The 22492-nt window shown below is 46.5% G+C and overlaps 1 protein-coding gene across 2 annotated transcripts; it reads right to left on the minus strand.

The window, feature by feature from the left end:
* Window positions 1-676: 676 nt before the first annotated feature.
* mocs1 (molybdenum cofactor synthesis 1) lies at window positions 677-20869 on the minus strand. Of its 2 annotated transcripts, none has more exons than XM_035423962.1 (11): window positions 20506-20869; window positions 14365-14500; window positions 13550-13717; window positions 11441-11605; window positions 11027-11088; window positions 10563-10674; window positions 8880-8992; window positions 7506-7616; window positions 6906-7026; window positions 5775-5822; window positions 677-5075 (listed from the first exon to the last, which is right to left on the minus strand). In XM_035423962.1, the coding sequence occupies exons 1-11, from the start codon at window positions 20731-20733 to the stop codon at window positions 3934-3936; spliced, it is 2406 nt and encodes an 801-aa protein (XP_035279853.1). In that variant the 5' UTR covers window positions 20734-20869; the 3' UTR covers window positions 677-3933. The 2 variants fall into 2 exon arrangements, with proteins under 2 accessions (XP_035279853.1, XP_035279861.1); XM_035423970.1 differs by having other exon boundaries at window positions 4937-5075; window positions 5760-5822; window positions 20506-20866.
* Window positions 20870-22492: the final 1623 nt, after the last annotated feature.

Raw genomic sequence — 22492 nt, forward strand, 5'->3', positions numbered from 1 at the left:
TTCAGACGTATAAGAATGAGCTGTTCAGAATCCTGATTTTTATTGTTTTGTTTTTAATATTTTAATTATTTTGTTTCTTTTTTTTTTTTTTTTTTTTGCTCGCTTTGTGTCATTTTGTAGGGTTACAATAAAACACATTTTTGGCCCTTTCATTCCCTGTCTCCTTTTTAACAGGCAATCTGTCAGGCTTACAAAAATAATAGCGCATTGAGGCCCATAAATTTAATCTGTAATTAAATTATACACTGGCATATCTATGACCTGTTTTATGAAAATAAATAAATAAATAACTGCCAAGGAGACCAATATAGAACCATCCAAAGAACAATACTGCCCTCTGCTGTTTCCACAAAGATTTTTCCTCCCCCCTTCAGTTTTATTTTCTAGAGGAGAAAAGCTACATGAACTCTGTAATTGGATGAGTTGTTATGTCCTTTGTGACTCCTTTGAACCAATCTGTGTTTTGCTTTGCAAAGCAAGTGCTCTGATTGGTCTGTATCTGTACATGAGTGACAGCACTGCAAATGCTACTGCGATGTAAACATGGCTGCCTTCTCACACCCTGACATCTTTGATCATGGCTTTTCTCCCCGAAAATAAGAAGCCTCTAGTTTTCAGTTCTCCAAGCGTATTTAGTTACCTCTCTTAAACACTGAACATTACTCAAGCTCAAAACGTATGTCATGTAAGTGTTTTATTATCTACAGTACCAATGTAAAAATATAGCTTTGTACATTGAACATACTGCTGGGTGGTCACCACAGGTTTTAGAACTGACATCACCGATTACAGGGAAAAATTAAACCAATAGCACACCTCTTACAAGCATGACAAGCATTTAAATAAGACTTTGAAAGGGTAACACGATTAAAGTTTCATTATTCATTACATGGACCTAATTGTCACCATTGTGTTATCATTACATTCATTTGGCATATTTGCGTCTTCAAGTTACATGGAAGTACAGGAGAAATTGTGGCTTTTGATAATTAGGTCCAGGCAAAAGGGAGGGGAAGAAACAAAATGGCACCCTTCGGTGTCCAGGAATATAGCGGCATATCATGTAAAATGTGAGTGTTTTTTGAATGGCTGTGTGCGTGCGCGTGTGTATGTGTGTGTGTGTGTGTGTGTGTGTGTGTGTGTGTGTGTGTGTGTGTGTGTGTGTGTGTGTGTGTGTGTGTGTGTGTGTGTGTGTGTGTGTGTGTGTGTGTGTGAGAGAGCGAGAGAGAGAGAGAGACAGAGAGAAAGACTTTTATGCCCCCTTATTAGAACACCATTGTCAGTTCATTACACAAGAATAAAGATTCAAAAAACAAAAATAATAATGATAATAAAAAAAAGAACCAAAAAAAAGAGAGGGAAAGAGAGAGAATGCACAAGAGAGTGCACATGAATGTGTGTGAATGTTTTCCTCTTTTCTTGTTAGGATCTCGTGTGTGTATCTGTATTTCAGGGTGAGGGGGTGGGTTTTGGATTCTTTGCGATAAACCTCTGCATATTTTATCTCCAAAATCCCCCTCAGCTATGGCTCTGAATGTCTTGACAGAAGCTTTATCCAATTAATATTCCACTGGCAACGGCAGCGGCAGACAACAATGCACTTGCTATGAGAACATCTTAAGTGCTGAACCAAGTGCTCACTTTTTCTTTCAAACAGGTTTCAAAAAACAGTTTTTCCTTTACCAAAAAATGTAACAGTTTCAGACAACATGCCCACTCCCGACACAGAAATCTGATTTCCAGTCACACTAAATCCGAATATCACATGAATTATAAAAGCATCCAGCCGCATATCAGAAAAAAAGGGAATAAAAGTCAGATTATGTAGATTAGGTGATTGTCAGGTCTCTGAGATTTGTTTTGGGATGGTTGAGTGTGTTCAGTGCCCGAAATACAGCAGGGCTGACCAGCCCTGTTCCTGGATATCTACCATCCTGTAGGTTTCCACTCCAACCCTAACAAAGCACACCTCATTCAACAACTAGAGATCTCATTGAATACATGCCATCCATGATGAATCCCCCCCCCCCCCCCCAAAATACGCACATTCATATTAATTCATAACAGTCACAAGTTCAGTTAAACTTGTATTAAAGGTTGTTCAGAACAAGCAGGTAAATCAGAGGGTCCCCAATCCGTGGCCTGGAAGGTCTCAGAGTCTCCTGGTTTTTTTGATCTCACCTAAAAAAATCAGCAACCCGACCCCAAGAAAACCAGGCGAGGCGGGTTACCAGGGTAACCAGCTGCTTTAATTGACCGATTAAGCGCTCAGTAACCACAGTAACCAGCGCACCCCGCGACTCTCCAGGACCAGGGGCGCAGACCCTTGAACCAAAAGAAGAACAGTCCGGGTAAGTTCAGCATGTATATGACACACACACACACACACACACACACACCTGCTGACAGGCACTATACCCTGGGTTAACCACTGAGGACAGGACATTAGAGGCACATCTTATTCCACAATCACCAGTTAGCATGCAGGCTAATATACAACGCCGGAGTCTTTGTGCGGTGATATGTGTGTGTACTATATCTGTGGGTACTGGGGTCTCTGTACACTGTAACTGCTGAAAAGGTTGTGAGCTGTCGCCTGCTGCCTGCTGCCTGCCTGGTGAATTGTGGGTTATTTTTTTTTATGAAGGTAGCTTCTGTTTAAGTCTTTGTCACTGTGAGCCAGTAGACCTTAGAGAGGGGATGGCCAACCCTGGCCCGAGAGAGCCAGAAAGATTGCTGTTTTTTATTTCTTTTCACATTAATATCAGCAAGTAGTTGACCCAAGAACCATCGACTGCTTTAACTGACCAATTACGTGACAAGCAACCATAAAAACCAGAACGTCCTGAGACCATCCAGGGCTGGGATTGGCCACCCCTGACTTAGGTCTCTGACATCACTCAGACTTCTGAGGACCTCTCGTCTCCAGTGCACACAGGGAAACCAGAAGAGGGGCATTCTGGGATAGCGTGTTGGAGGACTTTAACAAGGACAGCCCTCTGAGACGGCGAGGAAAGCGGATCTCTGGATTTTCAGAGGAATCATTGGAATCCTTTCCATCAACTCCCAGGCCTTTCCCAGCACACCGATTAGCAGTCCGTATATGCAGTGTTGCTAACACAAAGCCATCAGCACTGCGAGAACCTTGTCCTATGAGGGTCTTTCTCAGTCCATTTCCGTACAGGAGTCTCATGGAATGATCCTAGCAGCACTCTATGGTAAATTCTATGGTAAGCTCTATGGTAGTGTACAATTCTGCATAGTCACAAGTAGCTTTGACACAGTGGATTAGCGCCTGAGCTACGCTCAAGCACACACGAGCTACGATATGAGAGAAACAACCGGAAGCTTTAAGTGTTAAAAATGGCATAAAGAAAATGAACAAGCTTAAGCACCCAATACTGATGTAAGCTCTGGAGCACGGTCCATTCAGCCTCCCTCTTCCTCCCCCTCCCTCCCTCACTCACTCCCTCTTTCTTCTTCTCCCCCCCCAATGTGATGAGATGGTTCAGCTGTTGGATGAGCTGTTGAGATGTTGGAGGTTTCTTTTAGGGTGATGAAATGCTGGAACTGTGGAGATCATGGGGTGACATGTTGGAATAAGGGCATAAAAAGGGTTAGATGAATTAACGATGGGGGGTCAAGACTGCTGGTTTTGGAGGGTGGAGTGACTGATCAGATGTGATGGACAGGTAAGGGGGGGCAGTTTGGGGGAGCAAGTGAGATGTAAAACCCAGGAGAGTATGTTTGTTCAAGGGAAGGTTGAAATGTGGGGTACGATGATTGAATTGGGGGATGTGATGGTTGAATTGTGGGGTGCAATGATTGAATTGTTGGGGTTGTGATGATTGAACTGTGGGGTACGATGGTTTAATAATTTGTGTGGGATGGCTGAATTGTGGGGGTGCGATGGTTGAATTGGGGGCGTTGGACTCAATCGTCCCGGTGGTAGTCCCCCCTCTGCCCCCCGGTCTTGCTGACGAGCCGGACGTCGGTGATGGTGATGTCACGGCTGACGGCCTTGCACATGTCGTACAGCGTGAGGGCGGCCAGCGCGGCGGCCGTCAGCGCCTCCATCTCCACCCCGGTGCGCGCGGTGGTCTGGCAGGTCGCCGTGACGACGGCCGCCCGCCGGGCCTCCACCAGCTCCACGGAGACCGCCACCTTGTCCAGCGGCAGCGGGTGGCACAGCGGGATCAGGGCGCTGGTCTGCTTGGCGGCCATGACGCCGGCGACGCGAGCCACGCCCAGCGCGTCGCCCTTGGCCAGCTGGTTCTCTCGGACCAGGCCGAAGGCCTTCGCAGGCAGCAGGACCGTGGCGGTGGCGACCGCCGTCCGCCGCGTCGCCGGCTTCCCGCCGACGTCCACCATGGCGGCCCTGCCCCGGGCGTCGGTGTGGGTCAGCCGATCCGCCAGGTCACCTGACCCCACCGATGTCACCTCGTGCAGCCGGGGCTGCTGGGAATCGGAGGCGGGCGCGGCGTCGGGCGGGTCGTCGAAGGTCCGGCTGTGGCTGCGCCTCACGCCACAGGCCAGCAGGGGGCGATGTACGGAGTTCTTCAGTAGTAGTGTGCGTACGTAAGGCCCTCCCACACCCCACCCATTTAAGGAGGGGCTTGTTTTACGGTCGATACCCTGTGCGGAGTCGTTCTCACGCCCCGTAGGGCTTGGTCCGATTGTGCGTGATTCTGGCCCGGCTTCGGAGAGTCTCAGTCTGACATCCCAGCATCCTCCTCTCGCAGTCTCTCCCGAGACTTCCCTCCCTTTCCGGGGGGCGTCGGCGGTCCCGGGAAGAGAAAAACAGCTTTTGGCAGCCGGACGGGACTGCCGGAGGGTCCCCCGTTTCGGGGGGGTGTCCGAGATTTGCGAGTGTTGTGCTCCTCTGCCTGAAAGGCACTCTGCGTCCGTGCTGTGGAGGTCACCCCCGTGAGTGGAGTGGTACGGTCCAGGGGAGGGTGGTGTAGTGAGGAAGGCCGAACTTGTCGGGTGGGAAAAGGGGAGCATGGTGGCCGCCTCGCTGCCATGGAGACTAGGAATGGGGGGGCGGGGCAGCAGCGAGGCCGTGGGCGTGGCACCTGAGAGAGGAGGAGAGGACGGCGGTTATGGACATTTAGACACGACTAAAATACGAGTTATTTAATGAATTACCCCTCCCTGTGTGCTGAATTAATCATGGTAATTTGATTAATTAATCAAAAGGAATGAAGGGCTACACACTGATTTTCAGATTCTAAAAGTCTCTGGGGTCCACTAGTATTTGACTTTATTGCTGAACATTTTCTCCTCCTATCAGCTGCTAAATAGTGTCCAGTTCCTCCGGCCTATTTCACCCCCTTGGGTAGACTAGAGCAGAAGCTCCACCCACACTACCACTCATACAGAGCACAAGCTCCGCCCACACTGTCACTCATACAGAGCACACGTTCCCCCCCACTGTCACTCATAGAAACCACCAGCTCCGCCCACACTACATTCCATACAGACCGTAAGCTCCGCCCACCTAAAGCTCATACAGACAGAGCATAGGCTCCACCCTCACACTACTACTGACATAGGCAGAGCACAAGCTCCACCCCCACACTATTACTCAGAGACAGAGCATAAGCTCTGCTTCCACACTACCTCTCATACACACAGAGCATAAGCTCCACCCCCACACCACCACTCATACGTATTATAAGCTCCGCCCACACGACTAGTCATACAGAGTCGGAACCCTGGGCACACAGGAGAGGAGGGGGAGGAGTTACTGTACGTACTGCTGTGTCACCCACCAATCAGGATCATGGGCCTATTCTTCATCTGGGAGATGTTGAACATTCCTGAGGACAGACAGAGACAGAATATGTACATCAATACCTATATAGTTTGTACATCAATATAACATCACAATAAGGACGATCACATGCAATAAACGTATGTATGTATGTCAGCTGGTTTTTGATGTATAGTTGTTGTTATATGTGCTTTGCATAACACTTATTTTACATGAGTGAAGCATTTTAAATTGTGAGAGACAGAATGATGCAGTGCATGATGCAGAGAGAGAGAGAGAGAGACAGAGAGACAGAGAGACTCATACATATAGCATTTACAATGTATTCTTTGTCAGGTGATTGCGTTCATATGCTTAATACAGTATAAGGTTAAATGCTGCTATTAAAATATTATTGAAGTGTTTTTTAAACACATTCCCAGCAACTTGTTAAATATTGATGGAAACAGCATCTGCTGGCCAGCAGGACTAATTGCCAAGACTTAATCAGAGGACTACAGTTTAATCTAGTCTGAGTGTGCCAATACAACTTCACAATATTAGCTAGGATACTCAGTCACTCAGAGTTGCCAAGTAATGTGTTGTTTTTATCTGGAAAACAAGTTTGGTTTTTCACCAACATCAATTCACATCACAATACACACGTCCTCACAAATTAAATTTATGTCTACAAACATTTATATTTTTTTACAGTGTTACATACAACTACAATCTCAGAATATTTTAAATCTATAATCTATAATCTAAAAATACGTCAGTTGTCCTCACAGCATTGGACTTAGTGGCTTGCCAGTGTCCAAAATGACAGTATAGTGTGCATATGGAGGACACTGTACAAACTGTGCAGCCTATTTTAGTGAAGATTTCAGGTTCTCTCTGTCTACTGTACCTGCATGCTGTTTCTATGGTAACTGTGCTGTATACTGTACCTGCATGCTGTTTCTATAGTAACTGTGCTGTATACTGTACCTGCATGCTGTTTCTATGGTAACTGTGCTGTATACTGTACCTGCATGCTGTTTCTATAGTAACTGTGCCGTATTCTGTACCTGCATGCTGTTTCTATGGTAACTGTGCTGTATACTGTACCTGCTTGTTGTTTCTATGGTAACTGTGCTGTACACTGTACCTGCATGCTGTTTCTTCTTCCTGCCAACCGCGGCTCCAATGATTTCCAGAAGCTCCTGATCAGAGGCCCCAGAACGGAGGGTGTCTCTGAGAGACACCTCCGAATTCCCGAACAGACACACCTGAGGACAGGTAAGCATGCTTTTACACACCTTAAAATTCCCAAAGAGACACACCTGAGGACAGGTAAGCGTGCTTTTACACACCTTAAAATTCCTGAACAGACACACCTGAGGACAGGTAAGCGTGCTTTTACACACCTTAAAATTCCTGAACAGACACACGTGAGGACAGGTAAGCGTTCTTTTACACACCTTAAAATTCCTGAACAGACATACCTGAGGACAGGTAAGCGTGCTTTTACACACCTTAAAATTCCCAAACAGACACACCTGAGGACAGGTAAGCATGCTTTTACACACCTTAAAATTCCCAAAGAGACACACCTTAGGATAGGTAGACATTCTTTTACAGCAAACACACACATATACACACACACACACACACAAACACACACGCACGCACGCACACACACACACACACACACTCACACACTCACACACTCACACACACTCCAGTAAGTGTTATGCTTCAGACCGACCTTGAGGTTGCCGTCGGCAGTGATGCGCAGTCGATTGCAGGAGCCACAGAAGTGTTCAGACATGGAGGTGATGAATCCCACCTGCCCCTGGTGGCCTGGAACCTTGAAGGCCTGAGAGAGAGAGAGAGAGAGAGAGAGAGAGAGAGAGAGAGAGAGAGAGAGAGAGAGAGAGAGAGAGAGAGAGAGAGAGAGAGAGAGAGAGAGAGAGAGAGAGAGAGAGAGAGAGAGAGAGAGAGAGAGAGAGAGAGAGAGAGAGAGAGAGAGAGAGAGAGAGAGAGAGAGAGAGAGAGAGAGAGAGAGAGAGAGAGAGAGAGAGAGAGAGAGAGAGAGAGAGAGAGAGAGAGAGAGAGAGACAGAAAGATATGACATCAGTGAGATAAGCATTTGGGGAAAACACAGAAACACATGCTACACTACACAGCTTCCATTTCTGTATGCACTTCTACAGTATAGCTTTGGCCATTACAGAAACCGGCTTTGTAAAATAAGACATCTGACGGGGAGGACCAGTCAGACCGCTAATCCTGTTCAGGGCAGCCTTGGATCTCAGGTTTTCAATTACAGCTATAATTCAAACACAGCCAGAAAACTACAGGAGATGTTAAGTGGGCAAACACTTGACACAATGCGTCCAGTACTAATCAGTGTTACAAAAAACACTAAGGAGCATAAATCAGACATGCAGACACAAATAAAGCGCTCAACACCTCCACTGATTCTGAGCACTTTGTTCAAGAACCACTGCAATTTGCACTTTTATTGTTTACCATAATGGCCTTCTAAGATGATTTGGATAAAGCAGTAAATATGCAAATGACAATGCAACTGGAAATGCTAATGCTAGTGGCACAGGCCTCCCCCCAGTGGGGTACTTGCTCAAATCCCAATGTATCAACCAACTGAAATAACATTACAAAATGGGTTGTTTTAATCCTGGATGCTGATTGGCTGTGACCGCGTGCTACAGTGACTGTAAATCCGTTTACCATAAATAGTTTTTTCAAACAGCCTGTTGTAAACAGTATAAGTCCACACACAAATATTATTACGAAATAATGTTGGGTCATGAATTCACTGTTTCTATATGTTGTAATTGTTTTATAAAAGCAATACGGCACTCAAGGCCGTGCTGTATCGTGAATACAGTCACAGCTACATGGGGTTGCCGGCCCCTCATGTTGTGCCTAGCAACGCCCCTGGAACAGTGACTGTATTCAACACACCCTCGTGTCGCACTGCTTAAATATTTACCCAGGACCAGACCCAACTCTGTAACTGTAATATTCCGGAATATTCCTGTAACGGTCCTGTAGTGAGGGCTCCCTGCGTGCGTGTGGCTAATCGTTGTCAGCCGTGTGAGGACCCAGGGCTGACCTTGGCCGTGTCCGTCTCTCCCCCCTGTATCTGTTCCAGGTCGGGCCACTGCTGCCTGATGTGGTCCAGCATCTCCTGGTAGCTCACCATCTTCTTGAAGTTCCACTTGTTACCTTCCAGGAGGGTGGGGGGGGGGGGGGGGGGGGGACAACCAAGGATTTAAGTGTGGGCTGCCCAACCATATTCCTGAAGATCTAGGTTTTCATTTCAACCCTAATTTAGCACACCTGATTCTACTAATTAGCATCTCAATGAGATCTCCAGCTGTTGAATGAAATCATTTCAAGTTAGGATTAAAATTAAAATTAAGGTTGAAATGAAAACCTACAGGATGGTAGATCCCCAGGAACAAGGCTGGTCACCACTGACTTAAGGTCAGTACAAGGGCGGGCAATTCTGGTCCTGAAAGGCTGTTGTGTATGCAGGATTTGTTTTCAGTTACCCTTGTTAAATGAGCCAACTGGCTGTGTACGCCAACACTGGTTCACTCGTAGATTAGATCTCAGTACAGGCTGCGTGTCAACCATGTACAAATCAAGAAACGCATCTAAAATGTCAGATGCCGTCAAGGGTCCTCAAACTCCTTTCTTTAAGCATAATTCTTATTTTAAGGCCGAATGTAAAGGAACTTTCACTTCCACGAGAAGCTCCAGAAACCTGCACATGCCCCGTGAAGAATTACTGCAGAAATTACTCACGAGCCAGAAAGCCTGAGCTGTCCCTGTTTCGACAGCCTCTCCCATTATAACACTGCACAGGAATTATTAGGCAATTAAGCAAGCAATGCAAGTTCTTGACCTTTCCGTGAAAGCCTCCTAAATGAATTAGAAATATAAATGTCACGTATAATCTCATTCTGCCAATGCGCACTACCGTTATTGGCTGAAGAGTGGAAGAACATCACCCATCTAAAGGCCCTCTGACCACAATTAGCAGGGTTTATGAAGAGCGAGCAGACACTTCCTGCAGTTCAGACCGACCATTACGCAACCCTTAATGCACATTAATAAGTCTTTAAAAGTCCTAGTTCTTACATCTTCCAGGTCAAACGTCAAATCATTCATCCCACGTTAACTACCAGGTCATCACAGGTTTGAAGCCCATGCGTTCTCTTGCGCCAGTAATGCAAAAAGAAGACTAAAGACTACGGGTGGGTCCCGTTCTTATGACGTCCAGGTCAATGAGTACTGTTCCTCTGCACTTTAAGTGACAGTTAATCATAGTTTCAAAGCCCTGTTACATCACATTACATCTTATTTGGCAGACACCTTTATCCAAAGGTAATGCAAAGTACTATAAAAGGCATAATATTATTTGTGGTCCTGATTTCAGGTCATTTAATCTTCTTCAACTGTACTTTACCTATCAGTTAGTGAAACGTTCAAAGCCCAGGTGTGTTATCTTACAGTAATGCAAAAAGCCAGGAGAAACATTATTAGCGTACCGGTTAGCATACAGAATGCCGCTTAAGGAAAGGAGTTTGAGGACCCTTGACGGACTCTGACATTTTAGCTGCATTTCTTGAGACACACATGAATGACACGCAGCCTGTACTGTGAGACGTTCAAAGCCCAGGTTTTTATCTTACAGTAATGCAAAAAGCCAGGAGATACATTATTAGCGTACCGGTTAGCATACAGAATGCCGTACGTTAAGCAGGGGCGTTAAATGCGATCCCCTCACCATCGAAGGGCATGTACTCGATGAACCGGACGTCCAACGGTTTCCTCTTGGTCAGGGCCACGAAGTCCAGCACCTCGTCCTCGTTGAGTCCCCGCATCACCACGCAGTTCACCTGCAGGGGGCAGTGCGGAGCAGTGACCGGTGTGCTCTGTCGCTACAGCACCGTCCTGGGAAAACGGGAGCAACTACAGCATCTGCTGTAGGCCCAAAGGTCATTTTTATTTTTTTGGAGCGCTTTTAAATAGACAAAACACTGCCCAGAAGTAGTGTTTTGTCTATTTAAAAGACAAATGAGAACACACGTTAGATACCATGCACATATACACAAATACAAAAACTGTGACTCAGTTGCGCTGTAGTGTCGCTCCTATTTTGGGCGACAGAGAGTGAGAAGCAAAACAACCTTCAGGTGACCCACCAGACAGACTGTGCTAAATGTGCACGTGTGCATTTAGACCTCTTACTTTGACTGGGTTGTACCCCATCTCGATGGCCTTGTCGATCCCCTCCATCACCTTGTGGAACCCTGCAAGATGGATAACAGGTTGAGGGGAACAAATTCAGAATCTGGAACACTGCGGACCAAAACAAAAAATGTTCTTAACTTCACACTGAGAAGTGCTGTACACAAGGGCTTAACTTTAGTTTGAATATGGGGGGGGGGGGGGGGTTGAAGTGCATAGACCCTGAGAACTGCAGCCCCCTAGAAGGGTCCAAGGGAATCTTATCTGAGTGCCTCTGAGGATGTTTCCTACAGAAGGGTAATGTTCGCTTTGTCAAATGTTAATAATCTCAATTTCTCCGTTTAAGGAACAGGAATCACATTGGGTCCTTCAAATCACACAGGGGGTCCTTCAAATCACAAAAGTGAGTCCCACCTTTCCTCCGTACGATGAACTCAAACTTGGCGGGCACCAGCGAGTCCAGGCTGATGTTGAGCAGGTCCAAGCCGGCCGTCTTCAGACCAGGAAGCAGCCGGCTCAGGTTCATCCCGTTGGTCGTCACGGCGATGGTCTTCAGCCCTTTCAGCTTCCTCAGCTCAGCTGCAGAGAGAGAGAGAGAGGAATAGAGGGAGGGAGAGAGAGAGAGAGAGGGAGAGAAAAAGAGAGAGAAATGAGATCTCAACCCCATCCAACATCCTTAGGATCAACTGGAAAGCCAACTGCAAGCCAGGCCTAATCGCCCAATCAGCGCCTGACCTCACTAATGCTCTTCTGGCTGAATGGAAGCAAATCCCTGTAAAACATGAAAGGAGTAGAGAGAGAGAGTGAGGTTGAGTGAGGGTGGCAGGAATTAGTAACACACAGGCAGCCTTCATAGCGCAGGGACGATGCACGCGAACCAGCCAACTGATCAGGATGAGCATTCACGGTGTCGTTCAAATGCCATAGCTATCGATTTACCGAAACACAAGTCACAAGCTACCACTGCTGCACACCCTTCACCACCCCACACACCCCGCCAACACACGCACGCGCGCACACACACACACACTCACGCACGGAACAGTCTGATGACACGGTTGTCTGCTGAGGTCAAAGGTCACACAGCTGACAGACACTGGAATGTCACCCGGTCTCGCGCTGAGATGAATTGTCATGGCGATGGTAGCATGGCATGCGTCTCTATCTCCCTCTCGCCCCTCCCTCCTCCCTTTAGCTCTGAGGTCACACTAACTCCTGTCTTTCCTTAACCGTCCAGTCATATCATATTTTTGATTCAATGCATCTTAACAGACATTTAGGTTTTTCCTTAACCCGCTGAAGAGTAGGTTTTTTTTCTAATGTTTTTTTTTTCAAAATTCTAAGTCAGTGTTCTAGAACTCCACGGCTTTCAGTTTCAAGTAGCGATTGTTACACCAGCATTAGAATGTTCAGTTAAGAATGTTGTAATGGCATATTTGTGACCTCACTCCATAAAGCGTTTAATGCAGAGACAAAGAAATATCAGCCTCAGTGTTAATGTCCCAGATTTCAGTTAGTAAATACCACAACCAATGAGCTGGCTGGTTAAAGAGAAATAATCGTGATCATGCATGATGAAGGACAAATGTGGAAAAAACTGCTGACGTTTTATTTTATTGTTATGCAAAGCCAAATTAATCATAGACTGCCCCAGTTCTATCTTTCTCTGTCACCCACACACACACACACACACACCATCTTTGCAAGGACTTGAGACTAAACCCTAAAGAACTAGGCCAACTGCTGAGCTGTACAGCGAGGTGGCAAACAAACAAAAAAAGTATAGCTCTACCGGAATGCTGAGAGATTTTCAGAGGTGAGATTAAACTAAGGGGGCAGAGATATGAGGAGATGATGGCCATGATGGGGTTTGTAGCAAAGATGACCTTCAGGCTCAGACTGTGTCAGCTATCCCATGAGCCCCTCTGGCTCTGACAGCAGAAGACTGCGGAGGCTGGGGAGAGAGGACTGAGGTCAAGGACCAGGCCAGCGTTCCCGCTGCTACACAAACAGCAGAAGGGAAGTTTCAGCTCCTGTATTCCCAGAACTCCCGATGCAAAGCTAGCTGTGACCTTGTTCGGGTTGAGAGATAAGAGAGTACAGTCTGCACAGTGAGTCCTGAGGCCAAGAGAAAGTCAGAGCAGATGGTCATCTCAGCGTGTGCGTGTGTGTGTGTGTGTGTGAGTGTGTGTCCGTGGATGTGTGTGTGTGTGCAATAGTCAGTATATTTAGAAAGTGTGTTAAAATGTAAACGCAGATCGTGAAATCCACAGGCATAATGCAGACAGGAAAAGATGACTCTCCTTATACCAAAAGGGACCGATGAAAAAACACCCCTATATTTTCAGAAACAGCAAAGTAAACAGAGGGCTCAAAATAAATTCCAAAACACAATCAATAAAAAACCTCCAGGTGGGGGTGGGGGTGGGGGTGGGGGGTGGGGGGTGTGACGTTTTGGGAAGAGCATCCCTGATGTGACGCTCTGATGACTCATCCCCATGCCCATGCCCATCGGCTCCTCACCGATGATCTCCAGGACGTCCGGCCGGATGAGGGGCTCGCCCCCGGTCAGCCGAATCTTCTCCACCCCCTCGTGCACAAACAGCCGGGCCAGGGTGAGCACCTCGGCGGTGGTCAGCAGCTGGGCCCGGGGGGTGAGCTTCACCCCCTCCTCCGGCATGCAGTACTGACCTGGACAGGAGAGGAAACGAAAAAGCCCTCTTCAGCTTACGTGAGCCTAGCAACAAAAAAAACGACCACTCCACCAAAAAAAACACCACATTATTCCACCTCCCCGCTCCACAACAATCCTCTCTCTTGTGTGGTAAGCCACGTCACAAAGCTCTAAATGGTATGTGCCATTGAGCGGTTTTTTTTTTTTTTTTTTTTTTTTTAAACATTGTGTCCAAAATGGTCATTTTTGTGTGGGTGGTTTTCTGCTCAATTCCCCGTTTACAGAGTGACAAAATAAAACAAATTTAAACATTGAATATCCAGCGAGACAATTCCCTTCTTCTCGTATCTGTGCACCTTCTTCTAATACATACACAAAAAACATCCAACCATAGGAAGTATGAGATAATAAACCAATCAATTTTAGATATAATTAAACAACAGGCTAAACACTGCAGGTACAAGCTATAAACAAGAAACAAAACAAGGCACATTTTTGTACAGCAAGCCAGGCTGTCATAAATAAATGTGTCCTAATGACACACCCTGGAATGAGCACCATTCTCTAGAATGAACGATCTGAAGCAGGAGAGACGGAAACGTTTGCATTAAATCAGCTGTGTGAGAACTGCTGAGTCGGCGGAGGGCAGGAGCCGCGGACTTACACCTGAGGTTGCACTTCTCCGTCAGGGACATGCGCAGGTAGCTGTGTCTGCGGCCGAAGCCGTCGGTGAGGAAGGCGGAGAAGGGCAAGGGGTCCTCCTGCAGTACCCTCCTCCGGCCAGCGGGGGGAGCCAGCTCCTGGGTGGTGGATCGAAACGGAAAACACACGATGACACCAAATCAACCCTTTACGCAAGACGTCGCATGTGAAACTAGCCTTTTCGCATGAAACACGTGACGTGAAAACTATGTGAAATACCACATTTTCACGTGACCGACTTTTTAAAAATGCAAACTACAATTTTCACACGAGAAAATAAAACGTGTGACTTGAAATAGCATAGTTTACCATTTTCTGCCCTCATCTTATAAGTGGGATTATGTGTGCTCTTCACGTGTGGTTTTTGGACACATGGTTCTCGAACGTGATTTTTGTAAAGAAAATCAAATCAAATTTATTTGCATAGCATATTTTAAAAACCATTGCTGCAATACGCTTTGCAAAGTACCTTGGCCTAAGCTCCCTCAAAAGCTATTCTAGTAAAACAGTGCCAAGGACAAACTACCTGGGCGGGACAGATTGGAAAAAATTCAAGTTTTTCTTTATTTCTCTTAACAAGCACGGTAATTCAGGATTCACTCAAATTTTCAAATGAATTCCTCCCCACCTTTCTATGTGTGAATGTGTGCAATGTTCCAAGTGTCATTCTGTCTCGAAGCACTATTCTGTCTAGAATGCCATTCACAATCCTCCACTGTGAAACGTTCCTCTTCTTGGACTATAACCCCGTTACACAAAACGCAGCAGTTCTGTTAATTAAACAGAAGCACGTTTCATATTGCGTTTACTCAGTAACCAAGAACAACGAGGACAGTTCACAGCACCGATGGAGAGCACACGTGAAAACAATCGATCTTTCTGGCACAAATATAGCACAGCGGTGTGCCAGAGACGGGGGGGGGGGGGGGGGGGGGCAAAGGTTTACTAGAAGTGAGTTCAAAACTTTTACGGGAAGGTGGTGAACTTGGGTTTTTTTATTTTTGTTTAATCCATAACGGGAAATCAACGTGCCACAAAAATGATCTCCACAGGTCATCCCGAGAGTTGGAAACGTTTCTCCCGGCACTGCCTAGGACGATCTTTAACTTCTGAGGCTTGGGGTCAAAGGGCACCGAGGGCCTTTTTCCGAATACTTCCTTTCCCGTATTTATTCGGCGAAAGCGCTCATTACAGGACAGACAGGGGTCGTGACACCCCGCAGACACGGAGCAGGACCAGAGCAGAGAGCAGCGACACAGCATTTCAGCATCGCTCTGAGAACACAGGCCCGGCCGACGGGGACATGAGGAAGTCCAGGTGTGATGGTACACCTGTCGCTATAAACGCTAGCGCCGTAGACCTGTGTTAAGTCCAGCTGTGATGGTACACCTGGACACGGTTATAAACACTAGAGCCATAGACCTGTGTTAAGTCCAGGTGTGATGGTACACCTGGACACGGTTATAAACGCTAGCACCGTAGACCTGTGTTAAGTCCAGGTGTGATGGTACACCTGGACACGGTTATAAACACTAGAGCCATAGACCTGTGTTAAGTCCAGGTGTGATGGTACACCTGGACACGGTTATAAACGCTAGAGCCAAAGACCTGTGTTAAGTCCAGGTGTGATGACACACCTGCTGCTATACAGGCTAGCGCCGTAGACCTGTGTTAAGTCCAGGTGTGATGGTACAGCCAGGTAGGTAGGTGGCTCAGTTTGAGACCCCTGCCCCAGGACGGGGTTATCTCTGTGCTGAACAGGGGCAGTCACTTTTAAAGCAGAGAGAACAGTGTTCCCTAACTCAGCGAGGGGAGCCCCTGCCCGCAGCCTGTTCTGTTCATGGTACTGCGCAAAGTTTAACAGAAACTGAACAAGCAGTTAACTTTTCTAAATTAGGTGCTTCACCTAATTTGACCAGTTAAAAAAAACTTTCTCTTCATGTATCTGTCTGCAATAAAGCACATCATAAACAGCGGATTTTTATTCCTCCTGGCATGCATAGCTAGTACTGACATAATACGGTTTCAGAGGGTAAAAGAAATCCCTCTGAACAGGAAAAACACCTAATTAAAAAAAATGAACCGCTTGTTAAAATTATGGGATTGCAACTGCGAATGGAACATAAACCAGCATGCAAAGAGGGCCCCAAGGACCGGAGGTTGGGACCCACTGTTCTGGTCTTTAGACAGAATAACTAGACTGAATTACCTGTTAATCTAACTCATCATCTAATATTAAAATAAATAGCCTAATACTTAACCAATGAGTTAATGAAAGAAACGCCACTATCATCTACATGCATACCGGCTGGCTACTTCATATGACAAACCTGTGTCACTGATTTAGAACACCATATTACATAACATTACAGGCATCTAGCAGACGCTCCTATCCAGAGTGACTTACACAACTTTTTTTCTTTTTTACATAGCATTACATTGCATCCATTTATACAGCTGGATATATATATATATATATATATACTGAAGCAATGCAGGTTAGGTACCTTGCTCAAGGGTACGAGGGCAGTGTCCTACCAGGGAATCGAACCTCTGACCTTCAGGCTACAAGCCCAGCTACTTTACCCACTACACCACACTGCCGCCTGATACATGAGCCTCAGGCACAGTCTCAGGCACAGAGTGTACAGTGCTTATGCATGTCATCGCTCATTTCTTCAGGGGGTCGTCTCAGGTGAACAGCTGCAAGCCTTCCGTGAGAGAGTTCTACTGGGATTTTACAGAACAAAGGACAGCATATGGCGTGCTACTCCTGATTGGGCGGATATTACATCACGGGGGGGGGGGGGGGGGGGGGGGGGGGGGGGGGGGGTTTAAAGAAAAAAAAAAGTTGTGGGACTATATCTGACCACTCAAGAGCCAGAAAAACAGAAGGTGCCTGATCTTGATGAGCTAACCAAAAAATAAAAATAAAAAGCCTGAATGACAGGTTGATTGACAGGTGGTTTCGTTAAGTGCACCCAAGACTTGGCTTGGCAGCCTTCCAGCAAGGGCTCTCCACAACTCAAAACGACACTGACATTGGACCGTGATGCACTCCCTCAGATCGTAAGAGTACTGTCATCAAAATCTTGTGAAGATTTCCACACCTAAACATTCGCCCTTACCCACAATACTGCACAGCTTTGGTCATTTCCCCTGCAGCTACAAAACCAAAGACACAGTGAAGAAAAAAACATTAAGGAAGCAGTTCAAGTCTGCATTTCCAGCTTCAAAATTACATTTTAATGATTTTAAATGACTCATTCACACGACTCTTAGTTGCGTAAGTAGCTACACACGAATCTACTTAATTTGTCTACTTTTGCATCTCGATTCATTTCATCAATGGCGTGCGCATTCATGCTAATTCAATTATGCCTCAGTTAGCCAAGGCGGTGTGAAAGGGTTTCATGGGAAAACGTGCCTCGATGTAAAACCAAGTCAGTCAGCGATGCGTGTCTGATCAACACGAGCACATCTGCGTCACGTTTTCGAGGAACGCAGCTCGAGGGGAAAATCAGCAAATATTTCACAGACTCGTACGGACTCTTCCCATGGGCCTAGTTTGCTCTCAAAAGGACTCTCAAGTCCCACAGCTGCCTTCAAACTCGAGCTTCTCCCCTGAGAATATTCCCTTAAAATCTGCAAAACCATGAGTAAAAAAAAAAAAAACATTATTCATTTCTACCCATTTTGCATTAGTTGTTATTGGCACTCTACACCTCCACTTCATATTTAATTTATTTTTGCCCCCTCTGCCCTGTCATTGATGCCCCAGGGGGCAGGGGGTGGGGGGGGGGGTCAACAACACTCCTCAGCTAACTGCAACCCTGCAACCCTGTCTGAGTCAGGGTTGCGGTGGCTACAGGGCAAGAGGAGCAGCCCAGGCGTCCATCTCCCCAGCGACTTCCGCCAACTCCTCCCGGGGAATCCCAAGGCGATCCCAGGCCAGCTGGGAGATGTATAGTCCCTCCAGCGTGTCCAGGGACTGCCCCTGGGTCTCCTCCCAGCCGGACGTGCCCGGTGCACCTCCAAAGGGAGGCGCCCATTAGGCGTCCTTATCAGCTGTCCGAACCACCTCAACTGACTCCTCTCAATGTGGAGGAGCAGTGGCTCCACTTTGAGGTCCTCTAGGACAGCTGAGCTCCTTACCCTGTCAAGGAGAGTAAGCCCTGCCACCCTATGGAGAAACCCCATTTCGGCCGCTTGTATTCACAATCTCACCATTTCACTCACTACCCACAGCTCGTGACCATAGGTCAAGTCAAATCAAATCTAAATTTATTTACATAGCGCATTTCACAAACAATTGTCACAATACGGTTCACAGACAACCCTGGCCTACACCCCCACAGGAGCAAGCCTAAAGCAACAGTGGCAAGGAAAAATCTCCCAGTAGCAGATAGGAAGAAACCTTGGAAGGAACCAGACTCAAGGGGGGAAACCCATCCTCCTTTGGTTGGCTCAGGGTGTAGCTTTGTGACCAACGCGGTCAGCCAGTCAATGTTCACAGTCGGTCAAAGGTGAGAGTAGGGACGAAGATCGACTGATAAAACCAGAGCTTTGCCTTTCGACTCAGCTCCTGCTTCACCAGCACCATCCGATACTAAATGGACTGCATTTATATATATATAGCGCTTTTATCCAAAGCGCTTTACAGTTGATGCCTCTCATTCACCAGAGCAGGGACACTTGGACACGCCCAGAGCGGGGATCGAACCGGCAACCTTCCGACTGCCAGACAACCGCTCTTACCTCCTGAGCTATGTCACCCCCATACAATTCCCGCATCCCTGCGGTTCCCGCACAGACAGGGCATTCGACCTCTCAATCCCTTTTTCCCCTCACTCGTGAAGGAGATGCTTTAACTCCTCCAGTTGATTCACAACTGGAGACAATGGTCCACTACTGGCATTGTATTCTTTAAAGATAAAGACCCTTGCTGGTAGTGCACAAGAAGCTTATCCTCATCTTCAATGTCACCTACGTGTGCAACGTGCTTGCGTGACGTTCTCAATTTGCTGTGTCAGTTCTTGCGTTTTCCGATATTTCAGGCACAATACAGTTCAAAATACAACGAAGTGGGACATACAAGAAACGAATGCAAGAATCACACACGTGCGAACAACACTAGCAGTTACCACAAATGCATACACTTGTATTTGTAGCAAAGCTGTGTAAAGTGTCCCCTGGTTAGCCACAGCCTCTCCCCCTGGCCCGAAGCAATCACACTCGAGTTGGAGTCTCTTCTACATAGAATTTAGGGGCAAGAAAATAAACACTGACAATTAGGCTAATGTCAAGTGTTTCCTAATCTACTCAGAACAGAGAAAATAACCAGGAGACATTTTGAAAACGACAAGTAATGGCTAAAGAGACAGACACGTGTTTTGATCATGGCCAACTATTCAGATTCGCTTCACTATCTAGCACCACGAGCACTTGACTGTCATTTAAAACACTTCACTGATTTAACTTTACTGAAATCACTGTCAAAAAAAGAACTTTGGAAACCTAAACATGGTGGCAAACATACTGTAAAGAAATGTTTTCTAATTCATTCTGATGTACTCAAATTAAAGCCCCCAGTCTTAGTCAATATTTCCAAACACCCGGGACGTATTCATGCTATTCAGCACTGTCCCAAATGTATTAAAATGTCATCGTTATTGTAATTCCGTTTTGGTTGGGGTAATATTGTTTCGCAAAATTGTGAACAACGTTACGTTTGAGCGCATTTTATAATCTAGGAGCTGTTTTGAATAACTCCCGGGCCGTGCGGTACTGTGCACAGTGCATTAGACAAATGGGTTTAGAATGTCATATTCGTGTGAACGAGCAACAGAAACTTTGCGGCACGTAACTCAAGAATAGCAGAACCTACCTATAGAGTTTGTCAAGATCATAGCGTGTGTCAATCAGAATAGAGCAGCTAACGTTATACTGAAGTTAGTAGCCATCAAGTGCTATCACCGGTGCTCGATTAGCGAGCTAGTTTATCCATATGTGCGTGATTGCAACTTGAGTGAAGCCTTACAAGCTAATTCGCAATATAGTTCTATATACTGAGCAGACTTGGTGGGGGAAAAGGACAACCTACCTCTGTGGGTGCAGATTTTAAAGCTGCGACATTAGCAGCTGTAGTTGTACTTCGATCTAACGTCAAGAGTTCAATTTTATTTTCTTCTTGCGTAGCCCCGGAATACCATCGCCGCATCTTCGTGGAGCAACGGCGCGGAACTTGTTTGACAATCCTCGCCAACAGGGCCTTGGGCTTGGCGTCTCTGGCCAAGAAGAGACGACTCCACTGCCTGGCGTTCAGGGCCATTACTTTAAGAGTAACGTAATGCACAACAAGAGTTCGGGCATATACTCAACGCACTGCACCGAACGTGTAAAAACAAACAAGTGACCCTGGATCTGACAGCTGTATTTCGCACACGGGTTTACCCGAGTCACGTGAACCAGTCAGAAACCCTTTCGAGGGGGAGTGGAAGCGGCTTCAGCCAATCAAATACAAAGGTATTCGTGTATTCTTGGTAATGTAGTTTTCTGCTAAGCGCGTCAAATCCGCCGAGATTCGTTTTACTGTACCCTATTTTAATTACTTGTGCTTAGGCGAGTGGGTTTGTTACGTGAATGGCGTGAACTACCATTGATTTTCTTTTATTTATCCCGAAATACTAGCCTAGCACTATAGCAAACCTGACAAAATGTGCTTTGCTTAGCCATACTGGTTTAAAATCCACTCTGAAATTTCGAAATTAGATGTAATATGTTAACTGCAGACTAGTGAATGATTGAAAGTGAAAGCGAATACAGTTTAGCATTGGGAATGTCAGATTTACGCTCCCGCGGCCAAGTGCGCTATAACTCTGTGGTTTGCCTGATCTGACAGCGACAACTGGTGCCTGGAATGTTGTTTGGAGGAGCTAATGCAAAACGAGCCCTATGCCTTAGGCCTACCATGTGCCGCTACCATGGACTTTAGATCGTAGTCAAATAGTAACGTAGTCAAGACACGCCACCTTGGCTCAAAAAACCAGCATGGACACACTCTTAGAAAGTTGACTTTACCGACTGAGAACCAGGGGCCCTGGTTAGACTGAAGTCATTTTTGAATATGTACACATATTGCTGATTTTTGTTCCCATGGTGCATTCCTTGCAGGCAAAGTAATGGTGATGAGTCCTGAAATGGTTATTGGCTAGGATAAGAAGCTTCTTTCTGTGGAGTCAAAGTCAGAGCAATGTAGAAACGCACCAGACAAACACGTAAACACGTATTGCAATCATGTAAACACGTAAACACGTATTGCAATCAAACTGGCCAGCAGAAGATGCCTGAAACACGGAGCACGTTCACGCCACAGCCACTCTCCACACACGGCCTTCTGTTCTGGTTAAAATACCCTCAAGGGCCGATCACCTGACGCACATGTCCCACCCTATCTGGACCGAGATCGTGAGCGCACATCTCTGCATTTAGGAACGGCATATACTCTGTTCACAGACAACACATGCACTTATGCCTTGTGCCTTACCCGGTGCCTTAAGACGCCACCCAAGCTCCTGTGACTGTCCCGCACATGTTCTACTAAATCAGATCATACACACACACTGACACACGCACATACACACACACGCACCACACACACTGACACACACATGCATGCATACACACACACACACTGACACACGCACATACACACACACACGCACCACACGCACTGACACACACACACACACACATGCATGCATACACACACACACACTGACACACGCACATACACACACACGCACCACATACACTGACACACACACACACACGCACCACATACACTGACACACACACACACACACACATGCACACATGCACCACATACACACACACAAACGTACACAGGTATACACACTCAGCTACTCTTATTACAAGACAAGGCTGCGAAACGTCAGAACCTGGAAATAAATTGTGGGTTTGGATAGCAGGCCTTTCATACACAGTATTGCAGGCTCTGCTCTTGTTCCTGTGCACAAGGCTTTACCGAAATTGTCCCAGTAAATTTGAGGTGTAGAGGTGCCAGCAGT

Source organism: Anguilla anguilla, chromosome 1, assembly GCF_013347855.1.
Source record: "Anguilla anguilla isolate fAngAng1 chromosome 1, fAngAng1.pri, whole genome shotgun sequence".
NCBI classification, from domain to species: domain Eukaryota; kingdom Metazoa; phylum Chordata; class Actinopteri; order Anguilliformes; family Anguillidae; genus Anguilla; species Anguilla anguilla.